At 40.5% G+C, this 24154-nt stretch overlaps 1 protein-coding gene across 2 annotated transcripts in view; it reads left to right on the top strand.

Annotated features, from left to right (window-relative positions):
- RBMS1 (RNA binding motif single stranded interacting protein 1) overlaps positions 1–24154 on the top strand; it is a 217832-nt gene that overhangs the window by 106096 nt on the left and 87582 nt on the right. For both annotated transcript variants that reach the window (XM_052657381.1, XM_052657390.1), the window contains exon 2: positions 16840–17015. In XM_052657381.1, the coding sequence (XP_052513341.1) occupies positions 16840–17015 (176 nt within the window). The remainder of the gene's footprint in view (positions 1–16839; positions 17016–24154) is intronic.

Here is a 24154-nt window from a genome sequence, read left to right on the forward strand (position 1 = left end):
CCTCAGGGACCGGATGAAAATCTTCAAAATCTAGAATACAGAAAGCTTTTTCTTTTTTTATCCCCAGTCGAATTTTTGCCACACATGTTTTTTTAAGTAGCTGCCTAGGGTGTGTATGTGTATTGAGGAGGTGGAGGAGGTATGTGTACTGCTAGCTGTGTGTACTTGTTCGGGGAGAGGCGATTGCTGAGCATCTCAGAGCCCACATAGCTGTACATGTGTGTGAGAGGAGTGAGCTTCCATTTCTCTTGTTTTGTTGACTCTTTTCCTCAACATCTCTGCTCTGCATACAGAGTGGACAAGACTGCCATTGGCAGCAGGGACAGGAAAGGTCCCAGGACTCATACCATTGCTAAGCCTCCCCCCACCAGCTGGACAGCTGTCCAATCAGAAGCAAGTACAGGACCGGTCAGCCCATCAGACAGTGTCACCCAGGTGCATCTTTTCTTCTTGCTAAGCCACAGTCCACAAAACTTGGCAGTTCCTGTTAATTTTAGTAAACAACAGTTGGTTATTAAAACCTCTTCCTAATAAAATTTAGAGATTTACCCAATTCTTATTCAGTCTACTCCTTAGGGAACAGGGCGAAAAGAACCATTAAGATAAAAGGAATGGTTACTGTCATCTCGCTTGCCTCAGTGGTTCCCCTATCATGACCACCTCCTCAGCCTCATTTACTGCAGCTGCTGGCAGTATTTTGATATTTTTCACTTCTATATTGACAGTCACCCATAGCTCTATCTCTTGCTAAGAGAGAAAAAGCAGCCAGGGAAGACAAGAGGTGGGGTTAGTCTTAGGATTTGATAAACCAGACAGAAAATATCCTGAGATGAATTTGTTGAAAACAGCAGCTTGTACACCGTGTAGAAAATATGCTTCTCAATTCTTCTGATGACATCCAGCTGGGAAGAGTGGTGCACTACAGAGAATATCAATTAGCAAAAAGTACCAGCCCACTGGAAGATAGGTACCTGTTAACAGAAAGAGCGTAGATGGGAATAAGTAATCATAAAATCGTGCAGTTCAGTGGAAAAAAAAAAAATAATGAGGGAAATTGAATACAACTCGGTATGTGAAAAGACCTGTATGGTGGTTTGACCATACATGAGTATTAGCCAACTAATTTAACTGCTTAGAGCACTAGGGTTGTTTTACCTACAATTAGTAAAATTTGAGTATTTAAATTGAGAAGTGAAATCATCCTGATGCATGGATATTGAAAGTTCTCATCCAGAAGTTCATCTGTAACTTGAAATTTTAAAAATTAGAACGCTTTTTTTTTCCCCCCACAGAAACATTGTAGTCGATACGTTGGTTCCTAGGTTTGCCAGTCAAAATGTTATTAGCAATAGCTAGATTCCCAGGTTAGCCCCAAAGCCCAAAATCTTCTAATGGAGTTTGAGAACTGGTGGTGGTGCCAGCTTCAGTTCTGAATCTCTGGTGAGCAGAGGCTTGTCATATGATAACCTTCAGTAGAGGAAGAAAATACCTTTCTTACTTCTAATAATCATAGTGAAAAATGTAAATTGGATGGCCTTTTGCACTCTCCCGCCTGTCTCTCTGAAGGTTGAACATAACAAAAATTAGGCACCTCTAATGGAACAAATGTATGTCTTTAAGTTCCCTTGCCAATGCTCATCTCAACTGTTTTAGGTGATGACTATTTTACCACATCAGATTCAGGAAGTTTGGGGATTTTAAAAGAGAGGCCCCAACCCAAACGCATCTCTAGTTGGAATTTCAAGTGATAAAACTAACCCAAATGGAGAAGCTCAGGGAGTAGGAAAGGTTTGGTTAGGCCAGCCTTCCCAGGGAGCCTTTCCTGGGTAATCAGCTCCAGCAGTTCCCCTTTCCTTTTGCAGCTTCTTCCACTTTTGAACGCACAGGGTAGTTTACATTTTCAGTTTTCTCCATTCTCTTTAGCTTTGCAAAGGAGCCTCAGAGTAGGAGGGGAGGGGATTGAGGAGCTGCTTACCTATATAAGTCAGTTTCAAGCTTAGGACTGGTGGTGTCTATACTGGGCAGAACCCTCTGGGTACCAAGTTGAGAGAGAGACACTGAGAAAGATGAAGTCAAATGTAGCTGGAAGTCATTAAGCGCGTCTTCCAAGCTTGGTGTTTTACTGGAGGCCCAGCAGTGATTAGTGTGAGTCTTCATAACTACTCTGTGAGCCAGAATAGACAGTATCACAGTAGAATCCTTAATTTTTTCTTGGCTGCATGGTACGGTTTACAGGATCTTAGTTCCCCAACCAGGGATTGAACCCAGGCCCTCAGCAGTGAAAGTGCCAAGTCCTAACCACTGCCAGCGAATTCCCAGTATCATCCTTATTTATAGATGAAGAGATGAGATTCAGTTGCCGTTTCCTTCTCCAGGGGATCTTCACCACCCAGGGATCAAACCCATGTCTGCTAGATTGACAGGCGGATTCTTTACCATTGAACCACCGAGGAAGCCTCAATATAGTGGTACTGACGTAACTTTCTATACATGTTTTGATTATATAAGTACATTTAAGAGAAGTCTGATTAGGAGAGTCAAGATCAGCCTTTAGAGAAAGTCACTTCAGTGGGTTGAATAGTGGCTCCCAAAATGCGTGTCTAACCAGAAATCCAAAATGTGACTTAATTTGGAAATACAGTCTTTGCAGATATAATTAGTCAAGGATCTTGAGATTAAAAAGTATTAATAGAATTAGAGTGGGCCTGAAATCCAATGACCAGTGTCCTTATAAGAAGAGGAGAGGATCCAGAGAGACCCAGAGAGGTGGCTGTGTAAAGGTGAAGTCAGGTTGGAATTATGCTAACTTGAGAAAAGGAATGGTAGGAGCCTCCAAAAACTAGAAGAGACAGGGAGGGAGTCTGCCTTCGAGCCTCCAGAGGGAGCACTGCCCTGCTAACCCTTGGTTTCTGACTTCTGGCCTCCTGAACAGTGAGAGGATAAATGTCTATTGTTATAAGCCATTTGTTGTTGCTGTTGTTGCTCTGTCGTGTCCGACTCTTTTGTGACCCCATGGACTGTAGCCCACCAGGCCCCTCTGTCCATGGCATTTTCCAGGCAAGATACTGGAGTGGGTTGCCATTCCCTTTCTCCAAGGGCTCTTCCCTACCCAGACATCGAACCCACATCTCCTGTGTCTCCTCCTGGGTCTCCTTGGCAGACAGGTTCTTTCACCACTGAGCCACCAGGAACACCATGTAAGCTACTAGGTTTGTTGTGATTTGTTATAGCCCTGGGAAACTAATACAGCCATTTCCCACTTTCTCTTCATTTATAGTTTACCTTTAGCTTTGGTATGGCTTAATGTCCGTATGTAATGTTTCAGTTACTACACAAATGTAAGTTTTAAATTTCCTGATAGAAACTAATGACATTTAAATTGTTTTAGGATGGTGATACTTATTATTTAATTAACTTTTTTTAAAAGAATTGAGGTTCATTTCAAGGAGTAGCTTTTTCTTTGTCTAATTTTTTGAAAGCCACACTGCAGTTGAAGGTATGGCGGGAACGGTTTGGAATTCATCTGAGAGAATTTTATCAAACTACTCAGATGATTCCATTAAGAAGTTAGTCCTCTAAGTAACTCTCTGTCTTACACTTTTCTCATGTTAAAAATCAATTAAAAGGATTGGAGTGAAGGTGTCATTTTTCAATTGAGCGTCTAATAAAGCAAATCCTGGCAAGAATGAATAACAACTGCCTGACCAGATGTGGCCATTACCAAAGGCAGGAGGATCCCAGAGTGATTACATCTTCTTGAAGGTTTATAGTAATTCTGATTAATCTGTTTTGAAAAGACAGATACCCACATATCTCCTGTATCCAAAGGAAATAAGATTAGGATTATTAGGACTCATCTTTTTCACTAAATTATAATTCTTACTATCAATCATAATTTGTCTAGCGTCCCTGGTGTTTTTGAAGTCGAAACTAGGAATTTTAAAAGTCCACCTGTCAGAGTTGGGAAATTGTCCCAGAGATGCTTCAAGTCTGGATTTCAGTGAAAAGAGAGATCTTGTTTCAGCTACGAAAAGGCTATGATGGATGCATTTTGTCCCAGATGTCAAACTCCTTTCTCAGACAGTTAAGCTCTACCCATCATCTAGCCCTGGCCAGCTCCTCTCACCTCTTTACACCCCAGAAGTGTTCAGCACACCACACTTAAAGTCCTGCTACAGTTCCATGGCTTCTAACGTGTGTCAGTCTGTATTTCTTCCTTTTCCACCCACAAAAAGCGCTTGGTCCAGGCGCTGTGCTGTGCAGGGTGGGATAATCAGGCAGGATGTGGTTACATGTCCTTAAGGGGCGTACAGGCCAAGGGAGGAGATTTACTCTTTAATTCAAAGGTAGAAATATCTTTAAATATTTTTAATATTTAAAAATAGAAAGTGTTAAACGTTTGTTAAAATTAAAATACTGTGTATTGAGAAGACCTAAAGGAAAGCATGTGGCCTGAGTGTTTTGTAGTGATATTCTTTCAGAGTCACGCTGTACTGTTGGGATTGTGGTAAGGGAGGACATATCACTAAGTTTCACCATTCTTGTAACCACTTTCTTGAGCCAGAAACCTTCAGTTAATCTTTTATTGATGGGCGTTAGGAAGATTTTTAATATGACATAGGCAAACTATTCCAGCAGAGGTCATTTTCTTCAGGCTCCCAACTCAGTGAAACTCAAGGATACACCCTCCCTTACCCGCATTTTCTCTCTGCTTAGCTCCTAAGGAGGCTGTCAGGCAGACCATATTTCACATCCAGACTGCTACCTCCTCCATGATGCTGGGAAAAATCTCTTAACTTCTGTTTTCTCAGCTGTAACATGGTGAAAATCATACCTCCTTAATTGTGATTTAATGAAAAAATACATACAAAGCATCTAGCTTGGTACCAAAAAACACAATAAACGTTCAACAGTGTTAGGAATCAGTACAGTAAATAACACTCAGTTTTCTAGAAAAAAATGTTTGCAATTAAGTTGTCATGGTTTAAAATGGTGTTTTCCCTTTAGTTTCTGCTTGTTTTGCTGTTTTAAAAGATTGTCTAGATAAATTTGACAGTAAAATGATAAAATATTATAGCCCCAACTAAAACAGGTAAACAAATGTGTAAGCCTCCTCCCCTCAATTAAGAGAAAAATATTCTTCTTGGCATTCTGTCTAATGAGCCTTTGCACATCAGCTATTATTGCAAGACATACTTGAATTTTGTAAGAAGAATGAAGATGAAGTTAGAGGCTCCAATGCAGGCAGAGTTTCCATGTGTATTTCTGGGGACAGCAGAGTGAGATAACCTGTCTAAGATTTTAATGGATAGGTTCTGGCTTCAGTATTTATAATTTATATATTCCCTTTTGAAAAATGTATCCAGGCAGGATTAAATGATTTTTTAGATCTGTATCTCCTCCTAATTTGCCTGGTAATGGAAGTTCTCCTAAAACTAGGGTGATATTTTAACTTGAACAATTCTTACATAACTGGGAGCAGCTACTGGGTTGCAGAGATGAGCAGAGCAGTGGCTGACTGGCACCCTCCGTGCCATGAGGTTAGAACAGCCCCCTCTGGTTTCCCTGGCAGGAGTGTAGAGAAGGCAGCTTGCCCACTCATTCCTATCTTTTTTTCCCTCATACTAGAAGTTATAATGCCTGGTTCTGACCTTTAAAAAAAAGAAAAAAAAAATCTACCATTCTTCCTTTGTTCTATGCCCTGATTTTTAAATTGGGCAGAGAGTACTGTTTGGGGATTAAATCTATTCCAGAATGTAAAGGAAGTATCCAAAGACTTGAATTTAAGGATTTGTGATGTTGTCTATAGGGAGAAATAGAAGTTTTAAAGCTGTTGGTGTTCCCCTCCTGCATTTTTTTTTTTTTCTGTTTCAACAAAATGATCTGGTAACGCACAGGTTCTCTGAGGTTCCTCTGCAGCTAGCTGCTTTGTGTTCACACAGTTCGGAGAGCCTAGGAGATCCTAGGTGGCTGCAGGTCGCACCTGAACCATTCCTGTCTGCTCTGTCAGAGCAGGGGTTCACCTTCCCTGTCCTGTGCTGGCAGTGCTCATTGGCTGCTTTGAATTGGATGGGGTGGATGCAGAGAGCTGGTCCCTCCTTCCTGGTCTTTGATTGTGGAGTCTCCTGAAGCCAATTTCCATTTAGGTACAATTGTCTTCATAAATTTTTTTAAAATAATAGTTCTTTGTTGATGAGTAGGAAGAAATGGTGTCATTTTCTTTGCATTTAAAGGGCAGAGATTTATATAGCCCACTTTGGGTTCTTGTCACTAATAAGTTAGATTAATCTGGGATTATGATTGAGAATGAAAGATTGCATGTTTGGTTTTATGCTGCAAAGGTAAAGGGTATATGCTAGTATAGTGAAACTAGATGAGAAGAAAGGGGGATGGGAAGACGCAATGGAATGAGTAAGACCTGTGCTGCTGGGGGAGAGGTGACCCCCACACCCGGCCCCTCAAACTCACAGAGGTTCCAGGTCTCGTTTCTACCAAGAGTTAGAACATGATTCCTACCGTCCAAGGTTTCTTGGAAAAGAACCTCCTTCTGGAGTTTTCAGTTTTCAGTCAGTTTCAGATGAATGGATGCTTTGTGATTAACTTGAGCAACAAAAAATAAAAAGGTCTTCAGGAAGATTAATAGGTTAACTTTTTTCTTCTTGAGCAACAACTCCCTACTTTAAACAAAGAGTATTATGAAATAATTTTTCTTTTGAAAAAGGAGTCATGTCTGGTTTACATAAATACTGAAACCATTTCCCACATTCCACTTAACTGCAGAATAAAGATGTGGATTAGATTATCCACTTCAGAAATGATGAAGAGAGGTGTGAACCTTGCCAGAATTTGGGTCAGTTTCCTACAAAGGCCCCCAAGTACCCCAGGGCTGATACCATCAGTCCTGAAGTGATGAGACAGCAGTGGTGCACGGGCTGGCTCCGCAAGACAGAGGAGAGTCTCCAGGCTGCTGGAAGCAGTGGTGGTTTAGTGGCTAAGTCGTCTAACTCTTTGTGACCCTGTCGACTGTAGCCTGCCAAGCTTCTCTGTCCATGGGTTTTTCCAGGCAAGAATATTGGAGTGGCTTGCCACTTCATTCTCCAGGAGATCTCTTCCACCCAGCCATTGAACCTGGGTCTCCTGCATTGCAGGCAGATTCTTTAACTACGTGAGCCACCAGGGAAACCCAATAGATATTCAAATATACAAGAGAAATACAATGTGGAAGAAAATTGTCCCTGCAAAAACGCAGAGAAATGCCTACCAGGTTGAAAGAGATACAGTTCTTTTAAGTATACTGGTGAGCTGCTGGGAGCAGGTTTATCCTAACTTTTTGGGCTTCTAAAGGAAAACCTACTCATCTTAGAGAATTATATGAGTATAACCATTGTGAAGCTGTGGGATAAAACCAAACACTGGAACACATGAAAGGAGAATCTCACAAATCTCTGTTTTCTTTGTAAGAAAACTGAAGGTTGAAGTTGTTTGCTTTAAGTGAGTGACATACACAGGGGGACTAGACAGTGGGCAGACAATTCTAGTGATTTTTTTAGAGGGTTTTAATCTAAGCTTATTAAATTGCCAGTTGACCCTGAATGTACTTCTCTGACAGCAAGGCAGCAAACTGCTATAATTCATCTATTTGATTTATCTCCTTGTAGATGGTACAGATACTGATTATGTTAGTCACAAATTTTTAATATAGACATGAAAATAAAAATGGTAGCATTCATAGAATTTTTTAGGGATTTTTGAATGATAAGTTTGATAGTGTGAGATTTTTTGGGGGGGGATGGTAAGAAACACGGACAGCTAGGTAAGCCATTTAAAATATGAGATGTATCAGGCAGTACAAAATATACACTTTTTCTATGATGCCTTAATAGGGCTAGCATATCAATTTTCCTTTACAAGACTCATTGAGAAAACTTGGCATGTGCTGTCATAATTGCTGCAGTACTTAACGGCAAATAAGGCTGGTGCCTTTTGACAGCAGTGGTGGGAAGAGAGACTTAGTTCTGCCTTGAATTAGCTGTATGACCTTGGATGTACATATGCTTTGACATCTCTGGACCTCAGAGGGGTTTCCTGAAAAGTAACATTGAATTAGATCAACGTTTATCAACACATTAACAGTCAGGTCTTCCTGCATAAAAATAAAAATACTGCCCCTGTCTCCACTCCTGACCCATCTTTTAAGTTTCCGCTATACTTCCGGTTGAGAATTACTGGACTGCATGATCTCTGATGCCTCTCTCAGCTCTGGAAAGCAGAAGAACAGGGGTTTTCATCTTATTTTGTGGATAGGTAAGCCTTGCTCCTTCTTAAAGCTGGCAAGGGGCCTTTCCAAAATGCCTCCTTTCTCACCAGGAGGGCACATTGCCTTGAGTCCTGCCTTGTGCATGGGCGACACCCAGAGAGAAGCTTGCTAGAACTGCAGAATCTTGGCTCTACCCAAACGGCTGAGTCAAAATCTGCATTTTAACAATGCAGATGATTCCTGTGCACAACAGAGTTTGAGAAATGCTGCAGAGCACTGTTTTGTAACCCACAAGTGGCAATATTAGTGGGATCTGAAATCAATTTAGTAGGTTGCTGTGGCATTTCTTATTCAAGGAAATAGACAAGAAAAGATAGTATAATGGCACATTGTCTGTGGTAAAGGACAATAACTATTTCACAAAATTTTTGTTTCAGTTTTAAATATCTGTGCCTGTACGTGTGTACAGGGTTTCAATCTCAGGCCAAAAGTTTATTAATTTTTAGGTGGATCTCAGGCAAAAGGCGGGTAGGGGGAAGCCCCTGTGCTTTGTCTCAAGACAGTGTATCTCAGAGACAGTCATGTTTCCTCCCTCTGTTTGCTCACAGATAGGTCAAGATACGTACACAGAGATACATAATAAAGAGCTGTCCTTAACACTAATTATCTGTATTGCGTCAGATGTAAACTGCTGAATTGTGCCATGAGAAAGAAATAAGTGTGACTGTTAATTTTTTTGAGTTGTATTAACTCAATTTTTTTTCCTGTTGATGTTTTACTTTGACTGTATACAAATCACAACACTGTCAGATAAGATTTCATTTTTTTTTAAATGATTATTATGGGAAGATTTCAGATACTTGTTCGGTTTCCTGAAAGTAGAGAGAATGCTTTTTTCTCCAGGGCCTAATTTGTGAAACCCATAATGCTCCCAGCTTATTCACATGTCCCTTTGTATCTTGAAAAAAAAAAAAAAAAGAATACCTTGAATAAATTCATTCGGGGGTTTTTTTGGGTAAGCTGGCTCATAATCACTTTTTAAACTTTATGTTTAGTTAATCACTTTACAGTACTTTCAGTAAGTATTGTATAGTGTGAAGAAAGTATATTTTTAAATAGGTAGTTTCCACCCTGAGGACTTTGCAATCTCAGCGATAATTCTTTACTTACAAGAAATGCTAGAAGATACAAACTGTACTGTACATAGACTTTTAAAAACAGATGGAAGGAAGTTGTCCATGCCGGCATGCTCACTTCATTGGGGTGAAGCAGGAAATTCAGGCTTTGCAGAGGTGTTCTGAGCTGTCATGATAAAGGTAACCCCACACTTCCCTTAGGAAGTTTCCTTTTTTTCCCAGTTTATTTTGAGTAAAAAGGAAGAGTCTGTTCTTGTCCCTTCACAGGGCTCTGTGTCGAGGAACATAATGCGTGTGGATTTGAAAATTCTTCACTTGAGACCCAGAATGAGAATAAAAATACTCCATGCACCTGCTTTCAGAATCCAGAAGATGTAATCTGTTTGGTACCTGCAGTTTGGCAGGATTTTTTGTTTACCGTGTGGAACATAGCTGGTTGTTAGGAATGTTCTTTTAGGGTGATTTTGAAGCTATTACATGGTCCTTGTTATATGTGAGATTAAATAGAATATGAAATGCAGCTTTTTACTGATAACCTATTGAAACAAAGAGATATGAGGCTGTTAACCAACATAAAGTCTCAGTAGGTCAACATTATTAAGGCAACTTCAGCTATAATATTCTCACCATAAGACCACCCTGGCTCTGAATATGATATTTTAAAAACTTTTAAAGTTTGTTTCTTTAAACTTCAGTTTTGATTTTAGTATAGCTTCCATGTTTATAGTATTTCCTCGTAAACGTCTGTGACTAATAGGACTCTGTGCTTGGCCTGAGTGATGTAGGGAGTTGGGACCACACTGCAACTCCTGTCTGTCTTTAAGCTGTGCCTATAGCTTCTCAGGTCTACTGATTCAACCTCTGACTCCATTTCTCAGCTAGTGGCACAGGTCAGTAAGAGTACCAGGAACCTGGCCGAGTCTGGTCATGATATACCTTAGCTGGAGATGGCAAGAAGCATTAGCCAGCCTTAGAATCTGGAAGTAGAGGGGAGCTTAGAAATCACCCAGTCCAATCTGCTCATTTCCCAGGTGAGGAACTGTGAGGTCCAGAGATGACATTCCCGTTACTGGCCAAGACAAGATTGGAATCCAGATATTTTTCCATTCAGTCATTTTTCATGCCTGTATACCTTTTTATAGAGAGGAGGGGGAAGAATTTCCTTTGTTTTATGTTTTCCACAAGCTATGCTCTTCATTTATCATTTGAATTTTCTTTTCTCCCTGTGAGCCTGAACAGTCACGTGTGGCTTTCCATCCATATTCTGTATTGATTTCTAGGTAATCTTGCTGCCTTTCTAATGTCATCCCGCTGTCCCTTCTCGTCTGTAGGAGTGTCATCACCCTGTTCTGGCGTATACCCTTGAGCCAACCAAGGTTGGGCTTTTCCCCGGCTTTCATGAAAAATGCTCCATCCTTTCTGTATCTTTGTTGGCACTTCTCTCCACGCATACCCATCCCTTTCAGCACTGCCCTTCCTCTGGTTTTAATGACTTGCCATTAATATGCAGCTCACTTAGCCATCTGCCCCCTTGGTGAAGCCTTCTTCAGCCTTTCTGCCCCAGGCCCTTTCATCCCTGATCTTGCCTTGGTTGAACTATAACTATTTTTAGAAACCATACCATGCCACACCATTAAACGTGATGCAGCTAAGGGCCGATAAGGCCAGGAGCCCACTGTTAAAAGCTTTTCCTTCCTAATGAATGTGCTTTCTGGTAAGGAAGTTTTGAGCCCATTGCTGTAGGCCCCTCACAGTTTTCTGGTGAATAACTTATATTTAATGCCTTCAGTTTGATATCTTAATGTTGATGTTTGTGCTTTTTAAAGACCGTTTTTTAAAGCAGGTTTAGGTTTACAACGAAACTGAGAGGGAGATTGAGGGATTTCCCACCTGCCCTGGCTGCCACACATACATTTACTCCCTCCATTGTCCACAGCAGTCATCTGAATAGTACATTTTAAAATTTCAGTGCACGTCTTAAATTTATTTATTTTTTTTACCCAAAGCTTAAGAAAACGATGCTTAGGTAAAGATATTTAGGACTTAAGGGATTTATAGGTAGAGATTGCAACTTTACACTTAAGGATCAGATTTGATAGGTATCTTAGAGAATATTAATTATGAAGTCTTGGAAATTTTTACTTTTAGCTCACGTAACAACGTGAACCTCTTTGCTTCAACAAACACAATCCAGCAAAAAATACTGAATGATCTATTGCTCAGTTTCATAGTTTGAGGCTGCAAAGCTTATTTCCAAACAAGGGACAGTGACAGTATGAGAGCCAGTTCATTAGCTAATTAGCTTTGTGATCTTAAGCTTTGATATCCTGGCATCCAGTGGGATCAACTGATATCTGCCCATTTGTCCTCCTTCCCACGTGGTGGATGGTGAGTAAGACCTTGCATGTGTGAAGGGGCACCATTGTTCTTAGTTACTGCTGGTGCCGTCCTTTCGCCTCCAGGCCCACCCGGAAGAACATCTGCTTCCTGACCAGCTTCTCATCTCTCACTAACTCACCTCCCACTTCTCAGCTGTGTACTTTCCCAGCTGCCTGTGCCAGAAACTTTCTTTCTCAGCCATTATTCCTAGCCCTTTTGGAGCCACTCAGATGTCTAAAAGAAAACAAACCAACAAAAATGCCCTGACGGTGGTGAAAATTGGCCCATTCAATTCTTAAATTCCCTTTACATATTGAAAGTTTAGAGAGAAGAACCAGTGTGTGGAACTAGTCTGGTAGACAGTGCCTTTGTATAGTACTCCATTCATGCCAGGCTTGATATTATACTGTTTCCTGGAGAAATGATAATGTCTGTGACTCCAGTCTGCTCTCAGGAGTGACTGTGGTGATTATTGGATAAAGAAATAGTTGAAGTGGTAGACCTCCCTGCTGTTTGATAGTGGGTGTCTATCTGTCCGTGTGTGTGTGTGTGTGTGTGTGTGTAGGGGTGGCAGGGTGGAGACAGGGATTATGGACTATAATCTTAAACTATAAGGATGACAACCTTAAAGAAGACTTGAGGGTAATTAAAAGGGAGGTACTAGATTTCCTTTCCCTTCAAAATACATTCTTAGGGAAGTTACTAAATGGGGAGGTAGGGGCGGGGGAAGAACCACTTCAACTGTAAAATTGGTCAGAGCACTATTCTTTAGCCTATTAGAAATAGGAAGGAAATAAGACAATAGAATTTATAGTGACCAGTCTTTAATTGTCTTTGCTGAATAGAAATCTGCAACAATGTACATGATTACCGATATATTTTTAGTTCACACACAGCTAATCCCTTGAAAAAAATACTTTTAGACGCATTTATACAGAAGAGGCTTCTTAGTGTGCGTTGGAATAGGGCTGATGTGATGGGAGTGAAATAGATTTACCGTATGTATAGTTGTTGTGTGCCAGGCGTCTTTTAGTTTAGGAGGTGAGTGGGCCTTCCTGCTTTGATGGAGGCATCAGAGCTGTCCACACAGGAAGTCCTCCCTGATTGTGGTCCACAGAGGAAGTCCTCCCTAAGTGCTGAGAAGCACTCTTCCTGCTGATGCCACACCCACTCCTACAGGGAATGCAGAGAAGCTCTGCTAACAGCCACCCAATTATTCACCATCACCTCTGCATGAGAATTTAGCCCAGTTATTAATGAATGTTATTGTGAAAACTGAATTAGCTTGTTTTTCCCTTTGGATGACAGTTTGCTAGGTATATTGTTTGCCTGAACTGAAGCAGTGAGATTAGGCCAGAGAAGACTGGGATAGACTTCTCAGCTCTTGTAGGATGAGCTGTCACTTAGTGGTGGTCATTCAACCATCCAGTTCCTTAAATAAATAGGTTGAATTTGTGAAAATTGTCTACACACTTCATCCAGTGGGTGAAAGGTTGGCGGCGGGGCAGGGGGGTGTCTTTTCAAATTTGGGGGCAGCTTAGGGATCTTGAGAGGCAAAATGTAAAAGGACAGCCAGTAATGAAAATGGAGTTTGGTAAAGTATCATCCACTTACAAGCTTTTTTCCTCCCCGTAAGTTTGCTGTTCATGCTGTTGAGGCATGTGACTGTAAAATGTTAATTGCTTTGAATTGATCAGCAGGGTCCTAACTAAGGTAAAGACTTGTCAGGGTTTGTATTTCAGTCTGGGAGTGAGGGTTTCATTCTTTTGTTGAGTGGAGGCTTCCTAAAATGATGACTCTGTTGTTCATCTGTAACATGCTGTAATTTTCCAAAGTTGTTCGCAGAATTCTTTTAGTGAAAAGATCTATAAGGTAGAATCTTTAAAACTGACCTTTTAAAAGATTTCCTTAAAAAAAAACAAAAAAACACAAGCTGACTTCTGTGATCATTAAATTAACTTAAAGGCACTTTTGACATTTTTTTTAAAGTGCAGCCACCGATGGTATTAAGTATCATATTTCAGAGAAACTGGAATTTAGTCATTTAACTTGTAGGAAGGATGAGCACAGAAAAACGAAGTGATACAAATAGCACATTTAGGATATGGACAGTGTTTCAGATGCCACTTAGGACACAGATTAAGGGCTTTGACTTTTTTGTCCAGCAGACCTGAGTTCAAATTCCAGTCCTGCCACCTACTAAAAGTGTGACCTATGACACATTACTTAATGTCTCCTGAGACTCAATTTCCTGATCTTCAGAATGCGAAAACAAGAATGCATCTGTCTCGTTTTGGTTAAGTAAGATAATACATGCACAGCACACGGCACAGTGTCTGTTACATATGAAACATGCAATATTTGATAGTAATTATTACCCTGCTCTTTCAGTTATCATTAACCAATTCTGAATATTTTGGAATAAACTCCTTTATTGTGTTTGAATTTTCTTCTTTGAACATGTGTCCAGTCTTTAACTTTTTAATTTCGATGAGTTCTAAAAACTCAGTCTTTGGTCTAAAGTTTTAGAAAATTGACAACCTGGACTAATTTAATGCTTCTTCTCTTTAGTCATCAGCCATTTGTGACAGTTGCTATTAGGATACATTTGAATTTAAACTTGGTCACCAGGATTCACCGGAGACCAGTCATCCTCCTTGAGATGCATTCAGGAACCCCCTTCTCCCACCTGGGATAGGAATACTAGGAGATTTCTTTCCCCCAGAGAGTAAGTTGAAGAGTAAGTGGGGAGGGACAGAGGGTATTTGCTCCCCACCTACTTCCCAGAGTAGGAAAATATTACTGTCATAAATAGGGAGGCCTGTCAAAGATATATTAGATCAGCTATGTAAATCACAGTTCTACTTCTGCCAAATACGTGAATAAAATCCTACTTCCTGTCCAAAAATATCTCCTGATAAATCATGCCCCCAGGTGTTTCTTTTAACGATAGAAAGTCCATGCCTGGCACTCCACTTTCCACCCCAGAGAAAAGCAGAGGCAAGAGCCAAGGCCAGCTTGGAATGCAGTCTTTCAAACACCTAACAGTTCACTGGCTTTGCATGGCATCCCCCTGAGAGGTGGGCATTGACCCGAAATCCACAGCTTCTGTCAGACCCCTGCAAGGCTTAGCCAGGTGAGCACATTGCCTTCCCCGACTGCCACACTGAACACACCAAGTCTTACTGGGAAAAACAGTGTGTTTGTGGCAAGGACCAGGTTCTTGGACGTTAATCAGAAGTGATTTAAGAAAAATTTGAGTCTTGCCTAATCATCTACAGCTGTCAGTGTAAATCGAAAGCTAGGGACCGGGAGGCAGATGTGTGGGTTACGTCCCAGTCCCTCTGCTCTTCACTGAAGAAAGAAAGAAGGGGCCCCTGGCTGATTGCAGGCATCAGCCAGCAGTTATATTGAATGACCTTGGAGAAGGAACACAGACCTCTCTGTGGGCCGGATGGGGGTCTGCAGTGCCAGCAGCAACAGTGCAAGAGACGAGGCTTAGTTTATACCTGGAAAACAATTTTTACCTCTTAGAGAAACACAAGGGATGACAGGAAAGGGTTTGAGTTCACCTGCTTATTAAGGGCATAAATCAAATAGATTTGATAGGATATGAGCTCAGGCAGGTTTCATTGGGGTTAAGCATTGCTGATGTTCCTGGTTCAAGTTCAGCCTTCCTTAATACATTGACTATTGTTAACTCTTCTGGCAACACTCCTTTTTGAAAAACAGTCCTTTGAGATAAAGTGGTGTCTGGGCTGTGATTTTAGCAAGGACCCTGGGGAGTGAGAAGAAAAATCTGCATAGTATACGTTTCGTGTCTAGATCCACGAGGAGCCCCATGCCCCCAGGATATTGTGGCGTTAGGATGGCCAAGGCAGTGCAAAGTGGGACGGTCTATCCTGGGGCGTTGAGATGGCCAACAAGGTGAGCAGGGTTGTATGTATTGCCAGAGGTCTGCCTTTTGATATAAAGAGGAATTGAATTGTGTCTTAGATATGCTTTATTTTCTTGTTTGTGGTAGTAAAAGTCCTAAGGTTTGACATTTTGGATCCATGTCTAGTGACTAATTTTACATCTTCAAACTGTTGTTCAGTGTCAGTGATGTCCTTTATTAGGACCATGTTGGTTAGTCTTATTTATTATTTAGAAGATGTGAAGTGAAAAAATTCCTGTCCTGGTGTGAAATTGCAGAACATTTGCTGTGAGAACACTTCAGGGTGTGCTCACTCGCGTCTCACACTGAACCAGTTCACTTCTTCAGAGGTCATGTGTGTGGCACAGGGACAGAGAACTGTGGTTTCTTTCAATTGGTTAACAATTATCTGGTGTGAGTACATTTTCAGACAGTCTTCCTAGGTGGCTAAAACCACACTGAGCCCTGGCTTGCAGGCTTTACAGAAGTTACGTTGGTTGCTGCCAGGCCTGGGAATGTGTCCAGCTTCTGCACCATTCTCACAGGGGTTAAATTTCACAAGGTTAGCCAGAGCGAAGGGCAGCTGACCTGTGAATCTTATCCAGATGTCTCAGAGAAGCTGTGGGCCTGTCTTAGCACGAGGTGAAGTCTTCGTTATTTGAGCACCTTGACTGAACTCTTTAACTTTCTGACACTTGAAGAGTAATCTTTTTTCTTTTTTGATCGCTAAAAATCATCTCAATAAAATTGTCAGCAACTTTCAATCAAGTGTTTTTCAGCGTTTGAAAACCTTTTCAAAAGTCCAGTGATTTCTGAATGACTGTGTATTAAAATATTGCATAACTTTATGCAAGTTCACTTTGAGTCTTGAATGTATTCCTTAAAGTATGTGAAGAAAATCTTACAAAATTTTAGTCTTATTTCAAGGGCATGTAGAGAATGAGTTGTCCTATTATTAATTTCATGTTGAAGGAGAGAAATCTTTTGCAAAATGAACAGATCTCTTTTAAGATGTAAATTAAAATGTATGTAGTAAAGTAGCTGAAGATAATCTGTATATATATATCTTGATTTGCAGATTTTGCAACCTCTGAATGGTGCTGAACACAAGTTCCATGGAGCATTCTAACGCTGTGGTCTTTGTTTTCCAGCAGTCTCTGGTCCCAGCCCATCCTATGGCCCCTCCCAGCCCCAGCACCACCAGCAGTAATAACAACAGTAGTAGCAGTAGCAACTCAGGATGGGATCAGCTGAGCAAAACGAACCTCTATATCCGGGGACTGCCTCCCAACACCACAGACCAGGACCTGGTGAAGCTGTGTCAGCCGTAAGTAGAGGTTCTTGTTTTTAGCTCCTAAATACCTCCTTGATCATATTACAGAGTGGTATAAATTGTGTTTTAAGAGAGGTTTAGTACAAATCTGTGAATCCTCATTATGGTCATAGTTGAGAGAGTTTCTAAGTTTTGAGTCCTTGGACACTTTCTCAGTCAGCATTAACATCAACAGGGTACCTATATAACAAAATAAATTGGAACATTTTCTCGGTAGAATTTGCCTTTGTTGGCACATGAGAAGGAGAATGCATTATTTAGAAACACGGCTGGTTCCTTTTGAGGAGTGCTTTTGTTTTTGTGGAAGCACGTCTGGGGGCCAATAGGTCTCATCCTTAAGAGAAACTTCAGTTGTTACTGTTTGTCAGAAAGGTAGTTACCATCTAACCTAACTCTAAATGTGTATAAACTTAATTCCAGTGGGGCAGCGGTGATCTGTCTTCACTCACACCTGTAGTTTTGTGGTTCACGTTGCTCACCCTCGGCTCTGGACACTCTTATTCCTCAAGTTCCTCTTCCTCTTCTTGCTGCCGCCTTTGGTGTGTCCTGGGAAGAGATGTACACATGTGTATTACTTTGTTCCAAAGGAAATGTACATTCTATGCTAATGTTGTCGAGGAATAGAATAGAAATATGCTACTTGGCTGCAATTGCATTAACTCACTAAGAAAGCACTAATTTAAACCAAAGAGCCAGAAGCAAAGACTAAAAACCGCTAACCACTTTAAGCTATAAAATCCTGCATATGTAGCAGCATCTTTTATTTACCCAAAGACAATCATGGTCCTTCACAAATGGAATTTTATGTAACTGTGGAAAAGGATATCCACTAAAGAATGTTTCCTGTTCCCTGAAAAGTATTTCCATTTCTAAATATCTGAATAATAGCATCTTATTTCCATTATCCTGGGTAAAATATAAATTTATTACTTCTTGCTTTAAGAAAAAAAAGAATCTTAAAGCTTACTCGGGCAGCGTTTCTAAACCGGAACTAAAAGTAACATCTGGCTTTCCATCAGGAGTGGTGGTGGTTTTGCTCTGTTTTGTTTCTAGAGAGGAGTGTGGGAACGGTGAGAGATGACTTGTCAGGATCCAGAGAGCCTTTTGACGACCGTCGCCCTCAGCACCCTCCCTGGGCCTTTCCCATGTTGCCCTTCTCATCAGCCCCTTTGGACTTGGACTGCAGCCTTTGCTTCCAGGGCAGTGAAATAATGTCCCTGTGCTCAGGATGACTTTGAAAGCAAGTCCGGCTCCTGGGGTTTGTCCTGCTGACCAGAGTCAGAGGAACTCTGCCAGGCGCGCCCTGCCCTTTTGCAGCTGTTCAAGACCACAAATAGGCCTTTTGCTATCTTGTCTGCTGCGGGCCTTTACCAGCATCTTCCTATGTTTTTGCAGCATAATTACAGGTAGATAGAGCACCATAAAGTCTAAGGAGCTAAAAATACAACTTCACAGGGAATAGTAGAATGAAGATAAGCCTCACATGTGTGAGGTCTAAGAGAAGGGAGAAAGATTTCTGAAGACAAATTTTTCCTTCAGCTAGTTTGGAAGCACGTAAGGTGAGTTTTAACACAAACAAGATAGCATTGAACAACCATAATAGAATAATACCATTTTTTTATGTACAGTAAATCTGTATTCAAAAAATTAAACTGGAAGTTTTTTTGTTTTTTTTTTTTTAGCTGAGTTAAATCATGTCCCAATGCAGCAGAAGAGCATTTGATCATCTGTCCTAGATAATTCATCCTCTTTGACGAATGTGGATTTTCTCAGCATGTGTAAACATCAGTCTCTTTGCTGTTATCGATAGCAACAATAACAGTTTGCCACTTACTTTCTCCTATCATTTGCAAAACCCCAAGTTTGATAGTTAGCTCCAGTGATAGTTTTCTTTATGTATTATACAGAGGCAAAACACATAGTAATAGAGAACTCTTATGTCAATATCTGTTGAGAGCTTCATTCCATTTAACACAGAGCATCTAATAAGTACCAGATTTGTCTTGTTGACAATTTTGTGTCTCAAAATGTAGAGAGAGAGCAAAAAAGGGCATTCCTGTTCTGGAGTTGATTGTTTCCAATAAAGAATAGCTAGTTGGCGACATGGAAGTGACAAGAACTCTTATGGGAAAGTGACTCATCCTAGAGCTTAAAAAACCCAGTGGATGTAATTAGAGAGTTTTTAGAAAAGTTTCAGGAGCTTCTCAGAAAAGATAGGTGTAAACTCATAGCTTGAAAAAAGAAAAAATAAATTAGAAATAAAAATTTAGCACTGTAATTTACAAATTGACCTGATGAGCTGAATTATAGGAGGGGCAACAGTAGAAACAAATAATTTGACTCTCTAGAGGACTTGTATGTTTTAGAGGGTTATCTAACAGATAAATGGAAAAAGATGCCTAAGAGCATTTGTAATAGGGACTCAATAATGTACAAACAATGCATGAAACCTAAAGGCAAGAATGACATGAGGGTTGTGAAAACTGGCAAGAGAAACCAAAAGTATTTTTAAAATGCTGTGTTTGGAGTAGAATATACAGATGCTATAATGTTAGAAAAAATGATGGTGAAAAAGCAGATGTCAACACAAAGATGACGGTGGAAAAGCAGCCTCTTTCCAAGTTACAGAGGGACTCAGGACAACGTAAAGAGAAGGTCTGCATGGCTAAGAGGAAGGGGGCTCGTGCTGGGGGGCCACCAGTTTAGTTTACTTGAAGGAGACTGGCCTCAAGGACCAGCAGGGATTGACACTGGCGATGGTGGTCAGGTGACTCGGAGTAAGAGTAGGTCCACTTTCTAAGAGCATTTGATGCAGGCAGCTCGGCAGCCCTAGCTGACAGCATCTCGTCTTCATGACTTTCTTACCTACAGTATAAAATCATGGTAGTCAAGGTGGCAAATTTTTGGTACCCCAGAGTTACCTACCACAGTGCTAAGCAAGTACCTCATTCTGTCAGTAGCCTGTATAATGGGTCAAATGATGCTTATATCAGGAGGTGGTGATTAGAACTAAATCAAGTAATATAAGCAAAGGAACTGGTCCACATTCTAGGACCATCGAAACTCATTTGTAATTGAACAAATATTTGTCTCCCCATGACTGAGCCCTTGCTCCTCATAGTCCCAACTGCTGGATTACATTTTAATTACATACAGTTCTACATCTTAAAGTAAGAAGGAAATACCAGATTCTGATCCTGAAGGCTGAGAAAGCCAGGGCATTTGACAAAATGCCCATAGGCTGCATTGACAAAAACCACCAGCCTTCTGTCCCTGGAGCTTTTTGGGGGAGCTGGAGGAGGGGGAAAGTAAACACTAGGTTCATTCTCGTTGCCACTCATCCATGATTTAGTCCTTGTCATAATGATGTAAAGTCCTTTATTGTGTCCAAACTATTTTTTTCTGAAAATTTAAAAACAATATTTGGTGCAAGGTTTGGTACATAGTTCTTCCTGGTTTGCAGTAGGGGCGGATATGTGGGTCTCTGCTGGCTGAGGCTAGACATTATTGTGGTATTGACATCACATGGAAGGGTCTACATAACTTGGTGTATCAACAGCTTCATGGTGGTAGTGGTTTAGTTGCTGAGTGGTGTCTGACTCTTGTGACCCCATGGGCTATAGCCCACCAGGCTTCTTTGTCTATGGGATTTCCCAGGCCACTGGAGCGGGTTGCCATTTCCTTCTCCAGGGAATTTTCCCTACCCAGGGATCAAACCCGGGTCTCCTGCACTGCAGGCAGATTCTTTACCAGTTGAGCCAAAGGAAAAACAGTGCATTGATATTAAAACAAAATGAGATGTTTCTACTCTTCCTACCTTCTATAACCTTGCTCTCATTCCCAAACCAGTCCTTGGTCAACCAGTTGTTTTTTTTTTCCCCCCTTTCATTCAATAGATATCTAATTCATTTCACAATGAAATAAAGCATGATTTTTATATAAATGTGAAATTAAATTTAGCTTATTATAGCCTAGTACTAATTAAAAGGAAATATTTCTTAAATATGATTCCCTGGTTGTAATACCCAGTATATTTTCATTTCCTAGCCCTTTGTTTTCTGTTCTCTGCAAGTTTTCCTTATTCTTTTGAATACAATGCAACTCTTAAAAAGGCAAAGCAGAAAAAACAGGACAGATCAACAGAGGCAGACATAAACAGCCAGCCCTAATTTGAGACAGAATAAAGTAAATGTTATAATCTGTGCAGTGTTGTGGGAGGAGTCAGAAGACGGTTTCATTAACCTCAATGCCAGGGAATTGGGGTTGTTTCCAGGGAGGAGATGATGCTAAACCAGAAAGAAGGAAGATTTCATGCAGGATGGAAATAATAGTGTCCTCCAGGCCTCTGAGAGGACCCAGGAGATGTGAGCATGCTTGGATGTTTCAGAAAGCACAAAGAGCACTTCCTGGTGCATAACTGTCATTTAGCAGTTGTTTGTTAGCCAGGGCTTCTGGTGTCCAGAGTTGGGAGAGTGGGTGTAGAGCAAAGAGAAGCAGGCTGGTAGCATATTGTTAGCACTGAATAATAAGCTAAAACTTTTGGAGTTTATTCTTTAGTCACAGAGGAGAAGCTGGCTCTTGGAGTGAAAGAGAAACACAATTCTGTGTTTCCTTTTTCTCTCTTTCTCAAAATGGTAATTATGCCAAAAGTCAACAGGTTGGCTTGGAGAAGGGGGCTCTCATAAGTCAAGTTAACATGACCCTCATTTGGGGCTGTAATGAAAGATGGAGGGGAGGGGCACCCTAGAGATAGAAACCCAGGGTCTGAAGCAGGATTTAAAATGACTGTAAGGTTTTAGCTCTGAATAAAATGAAAATGTGAGTTGCACTTAACTGAGAGAGAAGACATGAAGGGCATACACACTCACTGATTCTCTCTCACACCCTAAACTCCAGCCTTCCCTGTGTTCCCCAGATGTGGCCATACTTTTATTCATTCATGCAACCTACAAACAGCCCCCACGAAACTAAATACTCTCCTGAAACCACTAGTTTTTTGTTGTTGTTGTTGAACACTGATGTTAAAAGAATATTTTAAGTTCTGACTGAAAAACTATTAGGTAAATGGAGAACTTGAAATTATAAGGAATAACTCTTTATACATTTCCATCTATCTCTGTAACCAAAATTTCTTAAACAGTCTATCAGCTAAACTTTCTTTTTTCTCTATCCAAGAATAAAATGAGCATCCCTTTTATTTCAAAATCATTAGGCTATTTTTAGGGTAAGTTTGGAAGTGAAGGTTTTCTAGTGAGATAAGTTTAGTTTTTTTATGCTTAAATGATCCAGTTTTAACCCTAATATGAAGTTAAACTCTGAAAGTAACAATAGGTCTACCAGACCCACTATTAGGAAATCCCAGGTATATATGAAGTCCATTGGAATTTACTCTGTGAAATGGGAAGACCTTAAATTGAAACAAAACAAACAAAAGTGATCTGATTCTCACTCACTTTCAAATCGATGAGAAAATTTAAAGCCCGATGATCCAAGGCCATGCAGGCATCCCAAAATGACTCAGTCCAAGAAGCCTGAACATACCCTGAGCTATTAGTGCAGTTACTTTAGAGAAGAAACACATACACCTCACATGCATTTATGCTGGAGTATTCAGGTAACTGTACAGACATCAAAGATGTGGGCCAAAAGATTGCATTGCCTACATTCAGTATCATTCTCAAGTCAGGCTTGTGAATCTTACAAACCCAGAGCTTTGGAAGCAGGGTTAAGTGAGACACTGCTCTCTCTCTTTGAAGCATAATTTACCCTTCAGGTGATGTTTCCAGGCAAGTTGAAGTGGTGTCAGCTACTTAGTGGCAGTGGCGGTGGTATTGGTGGTGGTGACAGTGTATTTAATTCACATGCCTCAACAGTAAAGACCCATAGATCATTTTTTTTTCTTGGGCATTGACTGCATCTTGGATAATTGAAATTTATTTCAATACTGACGTTGTATTGTATTCCAAAGCCATTTGAATTTTTAGGTTTTTTTTAAATTGTATTTTACAAAGATACTGAAACTATGTCTAGCAATTTTTTATGTCTTTTCCTTTGAAAGACAGCCAGAAAAAGAAAAGTTAACAGGGACATAGAGTAATTGAAAAAAAAAAAGTAGTTCTTGTCTCATTAAGTGTGTGCCTTAAAAAAACGTGTTATTGACTGGCATACTTAAAAAAAATTCTCCCCAAAAGTCAAGATAAGTTTGCCACAGTTAATCATAGAAAATACATGCCATTTTTCTTTCTGTTGCTATTGTGTAGCTCCTTGCCCATATACAGGTTTTATTTATATAATAAATAACAGGGTTTCTTTTAAGTTCCAATTGTTTTTGTTCTTTACGCAGGTGATTTTTATCCTCTCGATTCTTTCTTCATCGATCTAGAAGATTCTCAAAATACTAACAGCAATACTTTCTGGGACTTGGTTTCTTTTATTAATCCTAGCATAAGAGGATGACACATAATAACTCAGTGAGGACTTAAACCAAGAAAATTGAACATTTTCTGAAAAATGTGATCTAAGATGTGTTTTTCAGACTTTATGTCACCCTTTTAAAAAAGCATGCCAATCTATTGCATAAAAATATTGAGTCACTAATTGTAATTTAACTCTTTCTTCATGGACCATATTCTAGTAAGGGTTTAGTTCAGTTCAGTCGCTCAGTTGTGTCCGACTCTTTGCAACCCCATGAACTGCAGCACGCCAGGCCTCCCTGTCCATCACCAACTCCCGGAGTTCACTCAGACTCACGTCCATCGAGTTGGTGATGCCATCCAGCCATCTCATCGTCTGTCGTCCCCTTCTCCTCCTGCCCCCAATTCCTCCCAGCATCAGAGTCTTTTTTCAATGAGTCAGCTCTTCTCATGAGGTGGCCAAAGTACTGGAGTTTCAGCTTTAGCATCAGTCCTTCCAAAGAACACCCAGGACTGATCTCCTTCAGAATGGACTGGTTGGATCTCCTTGCAGTCCAAGGGACTCTCAAGAGTCTTCTCCAACACCACAGTTCAAAAGCATCGATTCTTTGGCTCTCAGCCTTCTTCACAGTCCAACTCTCACATGCATACATGACCACAGGAAAAGCCATAGCCGTGACTAGAAGGGTATGTGTAGTCAAAGAGAAAAACACGATGCTT

The sequence above is a fragment of the Budorcas taxicolor genome, chromosome 2 (genome assembly GCF_023091745.1).
Source record: "Budorcas taxicolor isolate Tak-1 chromosome 2, Takin1.1, whole genome shotgun sequence".
NCBI classification, from domain to species: Eukaryota; Metazoa; Chordata; class Mammalia; order Artiodactyla; family Bovidae; genus Budorcas; species Budorcas taxicolor.